This window comes from Diplotaxodon limnothrissa, linkage group LG23 (assembly GCF_057381915.1).
Source record: "Diplotaxodon limnothrissa isolate DT_005_m linkage group LG23, D_limnothrissa_male_GT1.1, whole genome shotgun sequence".
NCBI classification, from domain to species: domain Eukaryota; kingdom Metazoa; phylum Chordata; class Actinopteri; order Cichliformes; family Cichlidae; genus Diplotaxodon; species Diplotaxodon limnothrissa.
The window spans coordinates 8,602,831-8,616,805 of NC_140617.1; the positions used below are offsets into that span (position 1 = coordinate 8,602,831).

The 13,975-nt window shown below is 40.7% G+C and overlaps 1 protein-coding gene across 1 annotated transcript in view; it reads left to right on the plus strand.

Annotated features, from left to right (window-relative positions):
- The first annotated feature begins 410 nt into the window (after positions 1-410).
- Positions 411-13,975, plus strand: part of scfd2 (sec1 family domain containing 2) — a 102,018-nt gene continuing 88,453 nt past the window's right edge. The window contains exons 1-3 of the mRNA XM_085347550.1: positions 411-1,323; positions 2,759-2,927; positions 12,744-12,868. Of these exons, the coding sequence (XP_085203676.1) occupies positions 510-1,323; positions 2,759-2,927; positions 12,744-12,868 (1,108 nt within the window). The 5' untranslated portion in view covers positions 411-509. The remainder of the gene's footprint in view (positions 1,324-2,758; positions 2,928-12,743; positions 12,869-13,975) is intronic.

Here is a 13,975-nt window from a genome sequence, read left to right on the forward strand (position 1 = left end):
GGGAAGTGATTTAAACAAATATAAAGAGGAACTCATAACTCTAAGCATTAAACATTTTTAGGGGTTTAATTGTTTGTGCCAACTGTCATTTAAATTCGTTTTTTAATGAAGGAAGCTCGTGTCAACAAATCGCCATGACTAATTTCAATTAGCTTAAAATCCATCAAGACTAATTAAACTTCACATGTTTAACATAATTTTTGAGATTAAATTTACCCGCTGGATCTTCCCCCTTTTAGCTCTTGTCGTTCTTGGTTATGGTAGTGAAAGTCTAGATACTTCGTGAGAATATTGCATAAAAAGTTTTCCTTTATTAACTCTGTAACGATTGTTCTCGGGATACTGCTTATTGTCATAGCAACGACGTTTGGGTGACGTTTTAATGAAGCGACGGGTTAGCGCACGTCACCTTTAAGAGACGTGTGTTTGTTTTGTTGGAGCTACTTAAGCTGAAATTGCTGATGTGTCTTTGATTTCGGTGAATTTAGCTGATACACGTAACTAGGAAAATGTTGGCGACTGAGGAGTTTACGCGATTCCCCCTCTTGATGTGGGAGAAGGTGCTGTCGAAGGTAAAGAAATCTGTTGTTTTCATGGATGACAAATGTGCAGAGGCTCTCCACTGGAGTGGAGGAGCTGCCACGTTATTGGAAGCTGGAGCCAGGAATTTAAAGCAGTTTTCGAGTTTCGAAGCGTGCGGTGTCAATGAGCCTAAAGCCGTGTTTGTTGTCAGCACACTGTTGAAAGGGAGGACAGTTGACATTATTAAAGACATCATATCCCTCAGTCACTTTCAGTACTGCGTTGTCTTTACCACCGTTGCTCACTCCGTGCACCTGCTCGTCAACAAAGTTACGACAGAAATGGAAGGAAGCCCTGTGTTTGAGCAGTTTGAAGAGAAATTATGCGAGTGGATGGGAAATATGAACTACACGGCGGAGGTCATGCATGTTCCAGTTGTCTTCGCCCCTGTGTCACAGCAGTTGATAGTTGCACCCCCGTTTGCGCACCTGTTCCCTCTTCTCTCGCCAGACCTGGAGGCCATCAATGAAAAACGACCAGAGAAGAGAAGATTTGCAAGCCTGAATGATATAGACATGCACTGTCTCCCTGCTGAACTGCAAATTGAAGTCAAATCCTTAGCTTCAGCGTTAAATTCAATGTTTGAGGCTACAGGTACGAGAGAGGAGAGTTTTGCTCTGGGTCCAATGAGCCGCATCATAGCAGGGGAACTCGCCAATCTTCCTCAAGCAAAAAACCGAAGGAAGACAGCCCCTAATAAAGCATCGATCATCTTTGTAGACCGAACGATGGATCTTACAGGTAATATTTGTGACCATGTTGTGTTTGACCTTTCTGCATGCTGCATAAGCCCAATCACACCAGAATCATAACAATGAGAGTGGTAAGAGTCAAGTAAATGTCTAGCACAAAGATAAGCAGTTCATTTTCCCAAGAGGGTTTCATCTAAAGAAAGTTTAGATGGGTCTAATGAATCACCTTTACCTTCACTTGCCTGGCTTGGTGTGTGGGGGTCATTTAGCTGGAGGACACATGGAACCAGAATGCACATTGGGAATAAGGAAAGCCAATGGAGGCAATGTGATGCTTTACCGGCTGGGAAACCTTGGGTCCTGCCGTCCATTTAGATGTTAGTTTGATGTGCACCACTTATAAGCATTGTTGCAGACCATGTACATCCTTTCAAGGAAACTGTATTCTATCATGGCTGTGGACTCTTTCAGCAGGATATTGAGCCCTGCCACAAAGCAAAACTGGTTTAGGAATGGTTTGAGGAGCACAACAACAGGTTTGAGATGTTGACTTGGCTTCCCCAGAGCTCAGTCCACTAAAACATCTGTTGGATCTGCTGAACAAACTAGTTTGATTTATGTAGGCCCACCTCAAAACTTACAGAATTTAAACTGTCTGTTGCTAATATCTTTGTGCCAGATACCACAGCACAACTTCAGGGGTCTAGTGCAGACCATGCCTTGATGGGTCAGGGCCATTTTGGCAAGAAAAGGGGAACCAACACAATATTAGACAGGTGGTCATAATGTTATGCCTGATTGGTGGATATACTTTTGTTTACTGGCAGCAGCCTCTTTCTTCTGTGAAAGCATATGATTCGTCATGTAAAAGAGAAAATGTAAAAAGAAAAAAAATTCCTCACAAATTAGGTTGATATCCTATAGATAAATTGAAATTAAAGAAGAATAACAGATGCTTTGGTTTGAGCATCCCCACCAATTAGGAACTTTCTGTGTCGAGTTTCTATGATCTTTCTGTCTTTCTGAGTACACATTTATATTGTTGCCTCTTTTTACATTCCTGTCTTCTGTAATTTGGCAATCATTAAAATTAAATACCACCCACGATGAGATTAGTTATTGCAGAGCACTGCAGATATTACCTTAGCCACCTCCCAACGAATATTTATATCAAGTTGTCCTCTGATGCACATATATTTTTCCATACTTTTCTCCCCAAGACCAACATACATATGTACAACAGTACACTCACCAGCCAGAGCTACCTATTACACCAAGTAACCCAAGCAGCCAGGGAATGTTCAGCTTATTGATGTGGCCTTCCACAACAGTCCCAGTTTTCTTTGTGGCTCCTTGGGAAAATTAATTGCTTACCTTTTATCTGGTATAGAAGGCACATATTTTTGTTGCGTTACCAATGACTGCTGCTACATACTCAACACATATTTGTTCTTGTTTTAAATCCCAAATTTATTCATTTACAGGGGCTGTTGGTCATCATGGTGACAACCTAGTAGAGAAAGTTTTGACTATGCTAAAACTCTTACCGGGTCATGTGACAGACGTGCAGGTGGACATGCTGGAGCTCACAAGTCTGCATAAAACCCCTCACTCCAAGAATATCCTGGCCCCTGGCTGTCTTGCACAGATTCAGTGAGTGTATTTAATTTTTCTATTAATTTAGAGCATTCACCACATTCCCCGTCATATAGAATCTAATAAGGGTGACTTGGAAATAACTCGTCACATCATAAAGGCAACATCCAAGTGTTGCTACAGCAATGACCAGCTTGGGGTGTTAGTTTTTGCCACAGGGCTACTCTGACCCCATTATTTACAATACTTGCAGAAGTACCACATATCACTTATATACATCTTAGTACATATTGAAGACATACGTAGCACTTTGATATTGTTTTTGCTGTCTGATTTATTATAACCATTTGATCAATCATTTCACCTAATTTCAGCCAATTGTTAAAACAATAAATGTCAGTATTTGTGCAGTATTGCCGTGTATAGCCATAACCTACCTGCAACAATATTTCTCAAGTGAAGATCTGAAATATTTTATTTTGGCATTTCATACAATGTGTTTGCACTTTAAATTCCGAGTCCACGGTTCTCTGGCGTAAGACGGTTTATTCAATCTTTGCTGGCAATGAGTTGCTGCCCCGAGTTAATGAGTTTAAGTATCTAAAGTTTTTGTTCGCAAGTGGAGTTGGAGACTTACAGCTGCTGTGGCTGTGCCAGTCCAAATCAATAAACTGGTACACAAAGGTAAAGCTGTCCATTTACTGGTTTCTCTACATGCAGTGGTATAGTGACCAAAGAAATAAGGAGGCAGATAGAAGTGGCAGAAATGTGCTTCCTCTGATGTCTGTGTGTGCTCAACCTCGGTAGTAGGGTGAGGAGCTCAGTCATTGAGGAGAGGTTGACAGTAGTGCTGCTACATCCTTTTTATGTAGAGGTTGTTCCACTGAGGTTGTTTGGGGATATAACCAGAATGCCTTCTAGGTGATGCGTTTCAGGCATGTCAAACTGGGATGAGATCCCAGTGCAGGCTCATGACATGCTAGATTAAGTCTGTCCGCTGGCTTTGGAACACCTTGGTGGCCAGGGAGAGGGAATTTGCTAGTCCTACAACCCAGACACTGATAAGTGGTTAAAAAAAAAAAGAAAAGAAAGAAGATGGTTGGATGGATAAAATCATTTTGTCTAAACAGAGTTTAGACAGGTCAGCTCTCTTGCCTCATAAAGCCAGCTTTCCTTTCCTAATTTTATATGTTATGGAAAAAATGTACTTTTGTTTAAAGAACGGACCCTGTTTCTTACAGTGAAAGCATGACTATTCATTTAAGAGAGCATTTTTTTAAGAAAATAAATAAGGCTGATATCCCACAAGTAAGTTAAATTGAAATAGAGTAACAGCTATGTTTGGATTTGAACTCTACACCATTTAGGGCCTTTCTGTGTTTCCAGTTTCCATGATCTTGCTGTCCTAATGTGGTTTTCCTCTTGGTGCTCCAGCTTCCTACCGCAGTTTAGACATGCTGGCTAGATTAATTGGAGACTTTACACAATTATATTGTTGTCTCTTTTTATATTACTGTCTTCTATAAATTGGCAATGAGTAAAAAGGCATCCTTTAACACAACCTAAAAATAGATTTCTCCCCAAGCCAGGCATACTTATGGACAAATGCACACTTACCAGCCAGAGCTACCCACTCCATCAAGTCGCCTAAGTAGCACATGATCAACATTAGTGCCAGTAGTTGAGTGAAACCTGCCTCTGGTCTTAGCTCTGCAGATGCACATGCTAGGCGCCTGCGGTGGTGCTGTTATCCATGGCAAGGATTAGTCCTACATCAAGTGTTCCATTCTGGATTTGCCCCTTTATGTGGTTGCTGGAGGAAAAGACTTTGACTGAGAAGAAGAGTTTAGTGGACTGAGCTGTCATGCAGCATGTCTGACTGCGGTGATTTCATGAATGGACTCACACATACTGAATGTTTTGAGCTATGGTAAAGATTCTCTTGTAAGAGAACCCGTTTTTCTAGTTGGTGTTCCCCTTGTAATTATTTAAGGACATCTAGGCAGGGTTACCCCAACATGTGGTTGGATGTACAGTTCAAGTTTGGATTCCTATCTACCAAATAACTACGGTATACCCACAAATTACTGTAGTTGCTCTGAATAGCTGCACATCAGAATTAAATCTGGATAATTACAAGTACAGCATCAACAAGGTTGCCCTCTCATTGTTAATTTTATGATGGTATAAATGGGCCACCCCAAGGAAAACTGATAACAGAAACGAAGGTACCAACCACAATCACTGTTCCTGAGCTTTTCACCAAATATGACCAGACTCCCAGCCTAACACCAGATCTTAAAACATTTAGATGATCCATTCAGATATTGTGAACAAACTCTGCCAAGAGCTCAGATTTTTTTTTAAAAAAAGAATGCAGATAAGTATTGCTGAAAGTAATAAGTAAATGACGACAGTCTCGGTGGAGAATATCTGTGATCAGAGCCAGTTGGATCAGCAGGAGAGTTATTCCCTACACTATCTCTAAGCAGATGATCCAGCTGAGCCTTATCACAGATGTGTAGGAGATTGAAATGCTGCTGAAGCAGAGCAAGGGAGATGCCTAGAATTCCCACTTTCTTTAACTGGCCTCAAGTGCACAGCTCGCTGCAGGAAGTGTTTATGTCAATCATTCTAATATGTTCAAGACAGAGTTCCTTAAATGCATGTTTTTAGAGGTCTACTGTTCTTCCCTCCTACTGGATGTTTATTTACCCATGATGTTTTTTAGCTATTTTTAGCATGGGTAACAGAGTGTTTTTATTGGTTTTGTTATGTATGCCATCTCAACCCTTTAAATATTAGGTGTGGATTTAATTTAGACCTTTTGTATGATATTTCCCTCTGTAATTCCAGGATATTTTTATAGATTACTATGTCTTAAACATTCTGTGGGTGGCTGTTGATTCTAGCTCTACAGGCAAGACCCCACACTTACTGTGCAATTACTCTAGTATTGTCTTTCATAACCTGGTGTGAATTTCCATATCCTACAGCCTGACTCTGTGGTTGTAGTAATCATGCCAGAAAGAAAGCATACAGCATGTGGGTGAGTGCACATGCAAACCTAGGCTCTTCGTGCAGTGTTTTTGTATATTTGCTATTTCTATGCTACTACTGTCCTTTTTTTCAGCCATTAAACGGCACCAGGGTGCGCCACTTCGTGTATATAGAAAGATGATGAGTGAAAGTGGCAGTCAAAGTGTTGTTTTATATGCGTGTGTGTGTTTGTGGTCAAGTACGTTCGAGTCCCGTCTGTATAATTTGCTGTGCTTGGATTCACAGCCCTTTTGATCCTGAGTAGGACATTTGAACCCCATTGGCAGAAGGCACAGAGTTTTCCTCAGTCTCAGACTGAACCCTGCACCCCCGTCATCTGGCCGCCTTGGACCTTGATGCTGTGGCGGGAGTGTGTGCAGTGTGGGCAGAAGCAAGTATGGGTGGCCAAGGTGAACTGGGCCTGCCTTGGGAGCTGTAGAGATTGAGCCAAGCAGTGTTACTGACCGCACCCTGCCATGAGAAAACACTACATGGCTGCCATCTCCACAAATCTGGCCTGCAGATCCCTCATGCATACCACCAGAAAAGAGGGAAAACACCTATTTCTGTCCCAGCTGGGAAATATGAGCATGAATAAAAGCCATGAACACTGATTTCGAACAGTATGAGAAAAGTAACAAAAACAGCCTAGATAGTAAAGGGTGGAGAGGATAAAGCAAATGACAGGCAGTTGAGGATAGCCAAGCCTGTTTTTACTCTACCAAGAATAAGAGTAGAGTATGAAAAGTCACCACGTTTCTTCTACGGTTTCTCCTTAAAGGTTAGAGATTGTTTTGTTATTCTATACTTAGACAGTGAATAGTGGCATGAACAGCTGAATGAGTCTTTCAGTGATTTATAAGCTTAGCAACCATTCTGTTCCTTGCCAACAGTATAGTATGAGTTCCTATACAGTCCTGCATAAGGTAGACACACAAGAAGAAGGTTCGAGCATAGTTGAACTATGCTGCATAGGATGTGGCTTCTGGTCAAATGTGAGGTTTTTGCCTTTGTATTTGAATGAACATTTATAGTAACTGGTTTCAGTGTTGGCTGATTTTACAACTAATGATAAATGTTTCGTATACAGAAAGTGTGCCCAAAGGAAAAGACACAAAAAGGGAAAATGACTTTTTCATTTCTTAAAAATAATAGTCGATCCAAAGTGAGAACCAGTTTTGCTTTGTATCTTTTGATTATTGCATTAAATTGTGAAAATAATTTATTATCCTTTAATAAAATTGAGCCAGTTTTCAATCTGATTTTATTCACTTTCACTTTTCCTAAAGGTTAATGACAGATAAAGCTGATTTGGAAAATAAAGTTTATATCAGTGTCTAAGATGCAAAGTTTTAGCCATAATAATACATTTAAGGATGGAGTAAGCTGATGTGTCTTGTGGTTCTCCTCTTAAGTTGTTTCTGTTTCATTCACTCCCTAATTCTGCTTACTCTTCTGAAGAAGGTATCTCAAGCTGAAACTCAGAGTACATCAATCAAATAGATTACGTGCACCTGAACAACATGTACTCTGTGTTCCCATCAAGACTGAGATAACATAACCTTTTCAGTCCTGTATGCTGTCTTCTACTCTGTGGTTTAATTTACGCTGCAGAACACAAGAGCTGTTCAGGAAACTTTGTGTGTATTTGTTAACTGAGTTGATAAAACATCTCCCTAAAATGGTACTTTACTTCCTCCAGGCCCATTCCTTCAAAGAGCCCCTACTGCTGGCTTTTATTTGAAATGTGAATGTAGCCAAGACAGAGGAGGAGAGGAAGACTCCTGCATTTCCATTTCCCCCCATCAAGATCCTTTGATTTTTAACCTTCTCCCACATTTTACCATTCTGCCAGTGCTGCAAAAAAGAAACTTTTTAACATGTCTTTACTATAACCCTGTTCAGAAGACTTGACTTTCTTTCACTTAGGCATAAAGATTTAATCGACATCTTTTATGGATGTTTTAATGTTAATGTGATTATTTATTTATTTATTTTTTGTTAAATGGAAAGCTCAAACTGCCACATGAGAATTCACAGCCACTCTATTTGGCTTTTGTAGCATCATTAAATAATTAATTCATAAGTAATACGATAAATGCATTTCGCTTCTTGCAAAAGAAATGCATACAAAAAGAAAATAAGTTTGGGGAAATAAATGGAGGAAGCCGCAATGGCAAATAGAGATGTAAATATGGAAACTAACCACGAAAAATGAATGAAATCATAAATACAAATAAAAATTACACGTGAAAGTAGATAAATAGAAGTATCAGTACAAAAGTAAATAAAACGGTGTGAAACGGACAACAAATGGGCACGCTGTCTATGTTGATTTTCCTTTATTTCAGTGACACACTACTGATAGTTTCTTTTTCACTTTTGCCTCTCCACCTACGCATGCAGATTTCTACCTCTGACACACACTCTCTACTCTCCGGCCTCACAAATTACAAATCACAGAAAATGATTATGAGCTTGTTAGCCAAAAATCACCCCCACATCCCACCAACCTCCCTGGCATCCCCCTGTGTTCACTACACCACACCTCCCCTGAAGCTGAGCCCGGGACCACACCTCTGCCACAGAAGCGCCCATTTATTTTACATTTTATGAATTGACACATTTCATTTTCCTAATTATTTTGGTGCATTTGATATTATTTATTTGCTGTAGCAGTTTATAGTTGTCTTTGACGTGTTAAATTAAATGTACATTATTTCTATGAATGAAATTACTCAGACATTTCTTTACTCCGTGCATTTTATTTTATGTCAAAGCCTCGAACCTACGTTATCCACAATGTCCGATTCAATTCAGATTCAGAAATTTTAGACTAGCAGTGGCTTATGTAAACACAAGGACCAGGATCTATAGGTTATATTAACATTTTAGTTTTTAGCTCCAATCAGGACAGATTTAAGCAACATCACTTGAGGACATTTCATTCTATTTGACTTCACGTGCAGCCAACACCTATAGGGAGATGACTTTTGTGCAAAATTTCTTAAGCTTCCTTTCCTTTAACGATTGCGTATTTCACTGTTTTAGTTGTAGTAAAAGGAAAAACCTTTTACTCATTATTAAAGAAGTGCAGTTTTAAGACACATAGAACTGACCCTCAAATTCGCATCAGTTTGTTTTATTTTACTGTTTTTTTTAATTATTATTGATTTATTTATTTATCTGTTTGTGGTGTGCCTCTCCCATCATTTCCCCACTTCCTGCAAAACTCCTCTGCCTCTTTTTCTCTCCATAAATTCACTGGGTCATTTGTCCCTCTCGCCAGAACACACAGACACTCAAGGCCAGGTCTGGTTTTACTCCCCTGCCCTCTTTCTCTCTCGTGTCATGTCCTGTGCTAGATGGGGATGTTTACAGAAAACCAACAGTGTTTTTTACCCCATTAAACACACTCCATAAATTAACTCACCAAGGAATGGGTATGACCTTGCACAATTCTGTTAGTCCATGTCTATTACGTGCAGTTCTACTGGAAAATGCACAGATCATCTAAATCAGGTGTGATGGGAAATGGATTACTCTCTGGGTTTGCAGTCTGCTGAGTGTGAAACTTCAATACTCTTTAACACATTGGGATTAGTAATGTTGGTTTGCACTAGAGCGTAATGTAGTTTGTTAATGTCACTTTTTGCAGAGATGCCAGCGTACTCTATGAAGTACTTTCATAGATCTTATATAAAAGATCGGCATACCCTTTAGGACTGATAAGGGAAGTTGGTGTTTGGTTGCCTTAGTCTTCAGTCACACAAGCCTGGAGACTGGCCTATGACCCGCCTGACAATCTCTGGGAACTAGAGAAAAATCTATATTCCACTGGTTGATGAGTGGTCTATAGAGCTTACTGGCTGGTGTTTGGTTAAAATCAGTCTCGAAGATAGTGCTGCACCAGAACTCTTGTTGTGATTGCTTTGGTTGCCTGTATTTTGTATGAAAGATGGAGTCAGAAGTGGAAACTGTTGCTTTCAAAGTAAAAATTATGCCTCACCACTGCAACCAGCATTTCAAAATACAAATGCAAAACATTTCTACCACATGGCAAGTAGTTTGCAAGTATTTGCTGTCAAGTTGATGACTTCCATGCAAACTGTGGGTGACTGTGGGAAACTGCTAGCAATCACAACAATTCCAGAAAGGATTTTGGTGCAGAAATGTATAATGCATTGTGGTCAATTTCAGACTAGTAATTGCAGCAACCTCCAGAAAACAACCAGTTCCGGAATACACACTTTTCACAGTATGCTTGGTAGTTGCCAGATGGACACTAACGGGTCTAAGCCTGTGTGAAGGAGACCTAACTTGCACTCTGTTAATGGCTACTGAGGGGTCCAGTTCAGTAGAATTCTGTGATTATAAAATCTCATTGCTCACTTAGCTAAAATCTCAGTAGAAACGTACCTAATGAGTTTATTGTGTCAGTCGTTAGTTTTAAGTCACTACATACTCACTACATGTAATCCTGTAACTGTTACCAGTGAAGGTAAGTGAGGAAATAAGGGTGCTTTGGTTTTGATGTGGGGGGAGTTTCCAGGTGGCGAATGAAATGACCATCTAATACTTTTCCTTCAGGCTTTATCAGTCACATGTATCAGTAGTATGACTCCTTTCTGAATCATAAACACTGAATTTTGTGGCAAACATGCACATACATGTTTGGCAAAATAATGAACTGGGGGGGGCTCATGAAATCCTGAGTCACCATGGTTTAAACTATCCTATTATGCTGCATCATACTTCCAGGAATGTTACCCCCCCCCCCCCAACCACACGCACACCCACCCCACTTTCTTTAATGGGTTCGATGTGGTAGGAGGAACATTAACAGACATTTACATGGCCATTCTTTAAAATAGTACACAGATTTTTCTTCAAGCAAGTATTTGATGTTTAGCTATTTTTAAATGTTACAAAACTCATTACTAATGGAATTTACTTTGGGTACAAACACCCATACACTTTAAACCCCCACTCAACATATCCAAGCAAGCTAGACAGGGCGTTCAACGTGATGTACACAAGTCAGGTGCAAGAGTGCCCCCTTCAGTCTCTGTGTGAGCAGCCTTTCAACTAAGAGAGCCTTCACTCTGCACTTCGCACTCAGAAAAAAAAAAAAAAAACAGATGACCAAACACGCGAACCCCAGTTTCCCAGCACCCCACCTCCTACCCCTTTCCATAGTAGACTAGTTACTCAATAAGGTTTCTGGCTGATTCTGTCTCACACCCTGCCAATATAAACTTCACCCCCGGGGGGATTATTCTAGCTCAAACCCCCACCTTCGTCTGACCAAATGGCCTGAGGAAAGCATCAGGGGAGTGGGACGTCTGTGGTTTTTGGGGGGTTGGGTGGGCAATAAGCCAAATGAGAACCATATTTCATTTGTACTCTGCCGAGGCCCTCCAACTTACAAGAACACATGCAGATGTGCAAGGTTGCGCACAGACATATACATGCACACACCCTCAAACAAACTTGTGGTTACTTACATATGGCCCGGTCAAGTCACAATATTGGTATTTCAGCCATGACAAGCATGTGGGACGTGATTTGATTAGTCTTAGCAGTTTTAATGCATCATCGAGTTTTCAGGGAATGGGCCCCTGCCATGACTCTTCATTAACCAGAAAAATCTGCAAAGTATTCAGAAAATCAGGTAATTATTATGATTCTATCTGATTCATCTTTCCTTATTTTCCCAAAGTTTTTACTGTATCAGTCTTTCTGTATTTAACACTTGTTGTCGGCTGAGTCATACTTGCTGGTCTTTGTGTCTAGTTCTAGTGTGAAGATGGCGGCTGTCCCCTTGTGAGCCCCTCTTCTCCCCATCTAGCCCCTGCCCAAGGTCTGGAACAGATTACATCTGATATTAAACACATGGCAGCAGTTAGAAAGGAGAAAAGGCGAGCGAAGAAAAAAAAGTTCTTAAAAAAGACGAAAGAAAAGAAAAACAGAGTGGATTTGTCAACTAGGTCCCTCCTACCTTCTCTCTGTCCTCTGTTCATTTTCTCAGTGTAGTCTCTTTCTCTACTTTGTTTCTGGGCACTCCTGAGTATGTGGAAGATCATGACCGCTTGTCTGAATAGCTATCAAAAGCACAGACAATGATGTAAGCTTTTTATGTCCTTTTATTCAACCAGCAAAGTTTAAGTTTTCTTATCATGAGGGGGGAAAAAAGAAAAGAAACTAGACCAACTTGTACAGAGACATAAAATATGGTCTGAAATTCTTATATAGAGGCTGTTTTGTAAGAAAAATGTCACTTTCTATTCATTTAATGATGATGAGGCTCCTCAGTGACACTCTTAGATTATTTTGGGGAAAGATTTGAATGCGTTTCTGCTTGCAAGCAGATGGTAATGGTCTTAAACGCATGCCTTGCCGCCAGTCTCCCATTAGAGTGTGTTTCGTAATAGCGTATAAAAAAAAAAACCCACTAGGGCCTGAGATGGCACAAAGACGAGTCTCAGTCTCCAGACTTACTTTTGTAAGGACGGTGGTTATCAGTCCAGAGGAATGTTGGCACACAGATCTTTAAGGTGGATGCAAAACATTCCTAATGTTCCCTCTGTTGATTTCAGTTTTTTCCTGTGAGGGCTCCCATCGGGGAGTCACCAGTCCCCAACCAGTAGGCTCTCTATCACTGAGGCTTGAGCTCAATCATGCTCATCTTGTTCTGTGTACTCTGAACAAACAAGCAAGAAAAGTAACCATTGCTCAGCTTGTTAGTGCTAAAAAACACAGTTCACTTTCTATTGCAGTGTTATGTTTTCCTCATGACTAAACTTAACCTGTTTTGATTGCTCTACCTATCAGGTCATCTGCAAGGTCTCTGTGGGACGCCATGCTGACCAGTAAACACAAAGAGGGGGTGATAGAGGTCCGCCGGCAACTAGTGGAAGCAGCCAGTAAAGAGAATCTGCCAATCAAGATGAGCATGGGTAAGAACCACTATGCCGTGGAAGGAGCAGAGCCCATATCATGTTTCACATTAATTAAAGACTAACTTATACAAAACACAGAACAGTCATATCATATAAAGTATGTAGAATTTTTCTTGCTTAAAGAGAATCATGTGCTACTTCTGTCATGTTTTTCAGCACTCTCAAAAACATTACATAAGCACCTCCTATTGAAATCAAGCTTCTTTGCCTTGCTGTGTATTTGCCCATGTGGCCACAGAAGGAAATGTGAACCACATGTTGGCTCTGTGACACACACTTACACACACATGCTGCTTGCACACATGCTGCTTTTGAAAACTTTTGTTGTTTGTTAATGAAGCAAAGGGACTGAATCGAGGGATAAAAATATGCGTAGGCACACAAAAATAAAGTCATTACGTGCACGAGTGTAGAGTGTCCTTGTGCACGTTCACCTTTATGCTACCCTCTGACTTAAAGAGGTAATGGATGTACTACACTCCCACAAACACACACACGCACACACTCCCGTTCATGGCTAATATGCAGGTTAGCATCTGGCAAAAAAGGGGGTGTAAAAGGGAGGGGCACTGTGGTCCCTTAGCTCCTATAATCTATGAGGTAAAGAAGGTCTTGTCTCTCGTAACAGGCAGGTTGTAATATGCTGGAGGTCGCACACATATGCTCACACCCAAGGCACTCTGTCTGGCGTCCAAATCTACACGTGGCTGTTTCCTTTCACACACGGCAGTCCCTTTAATTCCAGATGTGTGCAGGCTTTTAGATTTTATTGAGAGAAATACGCAACATCAAGTGACGCTAAAAGAAAAATGTATAAAGAAGGTATAGCACTGAAGCTTCTCCCGCTGGTTCACTGACAGCCTGTTGACTTAATGTTTTTGCTGAGAGAGAGAAAACGAGAGAAGCAGTGAGAGAAGGGGGTACTGTAATATCCTTAACACTGAACCTTTATACCCCGCTGGCAGAGGACCAGAATTCACAAAACCCCCTGAGCTCCCATAGCACCCCCCACAGTTCCCATCCTGCCCACCAGCAGAGTTTTCAATCCATCATGCTCTGCTCCTGAGACCAAGCTAAACCGAGTAACACAAAACACTTAGCATT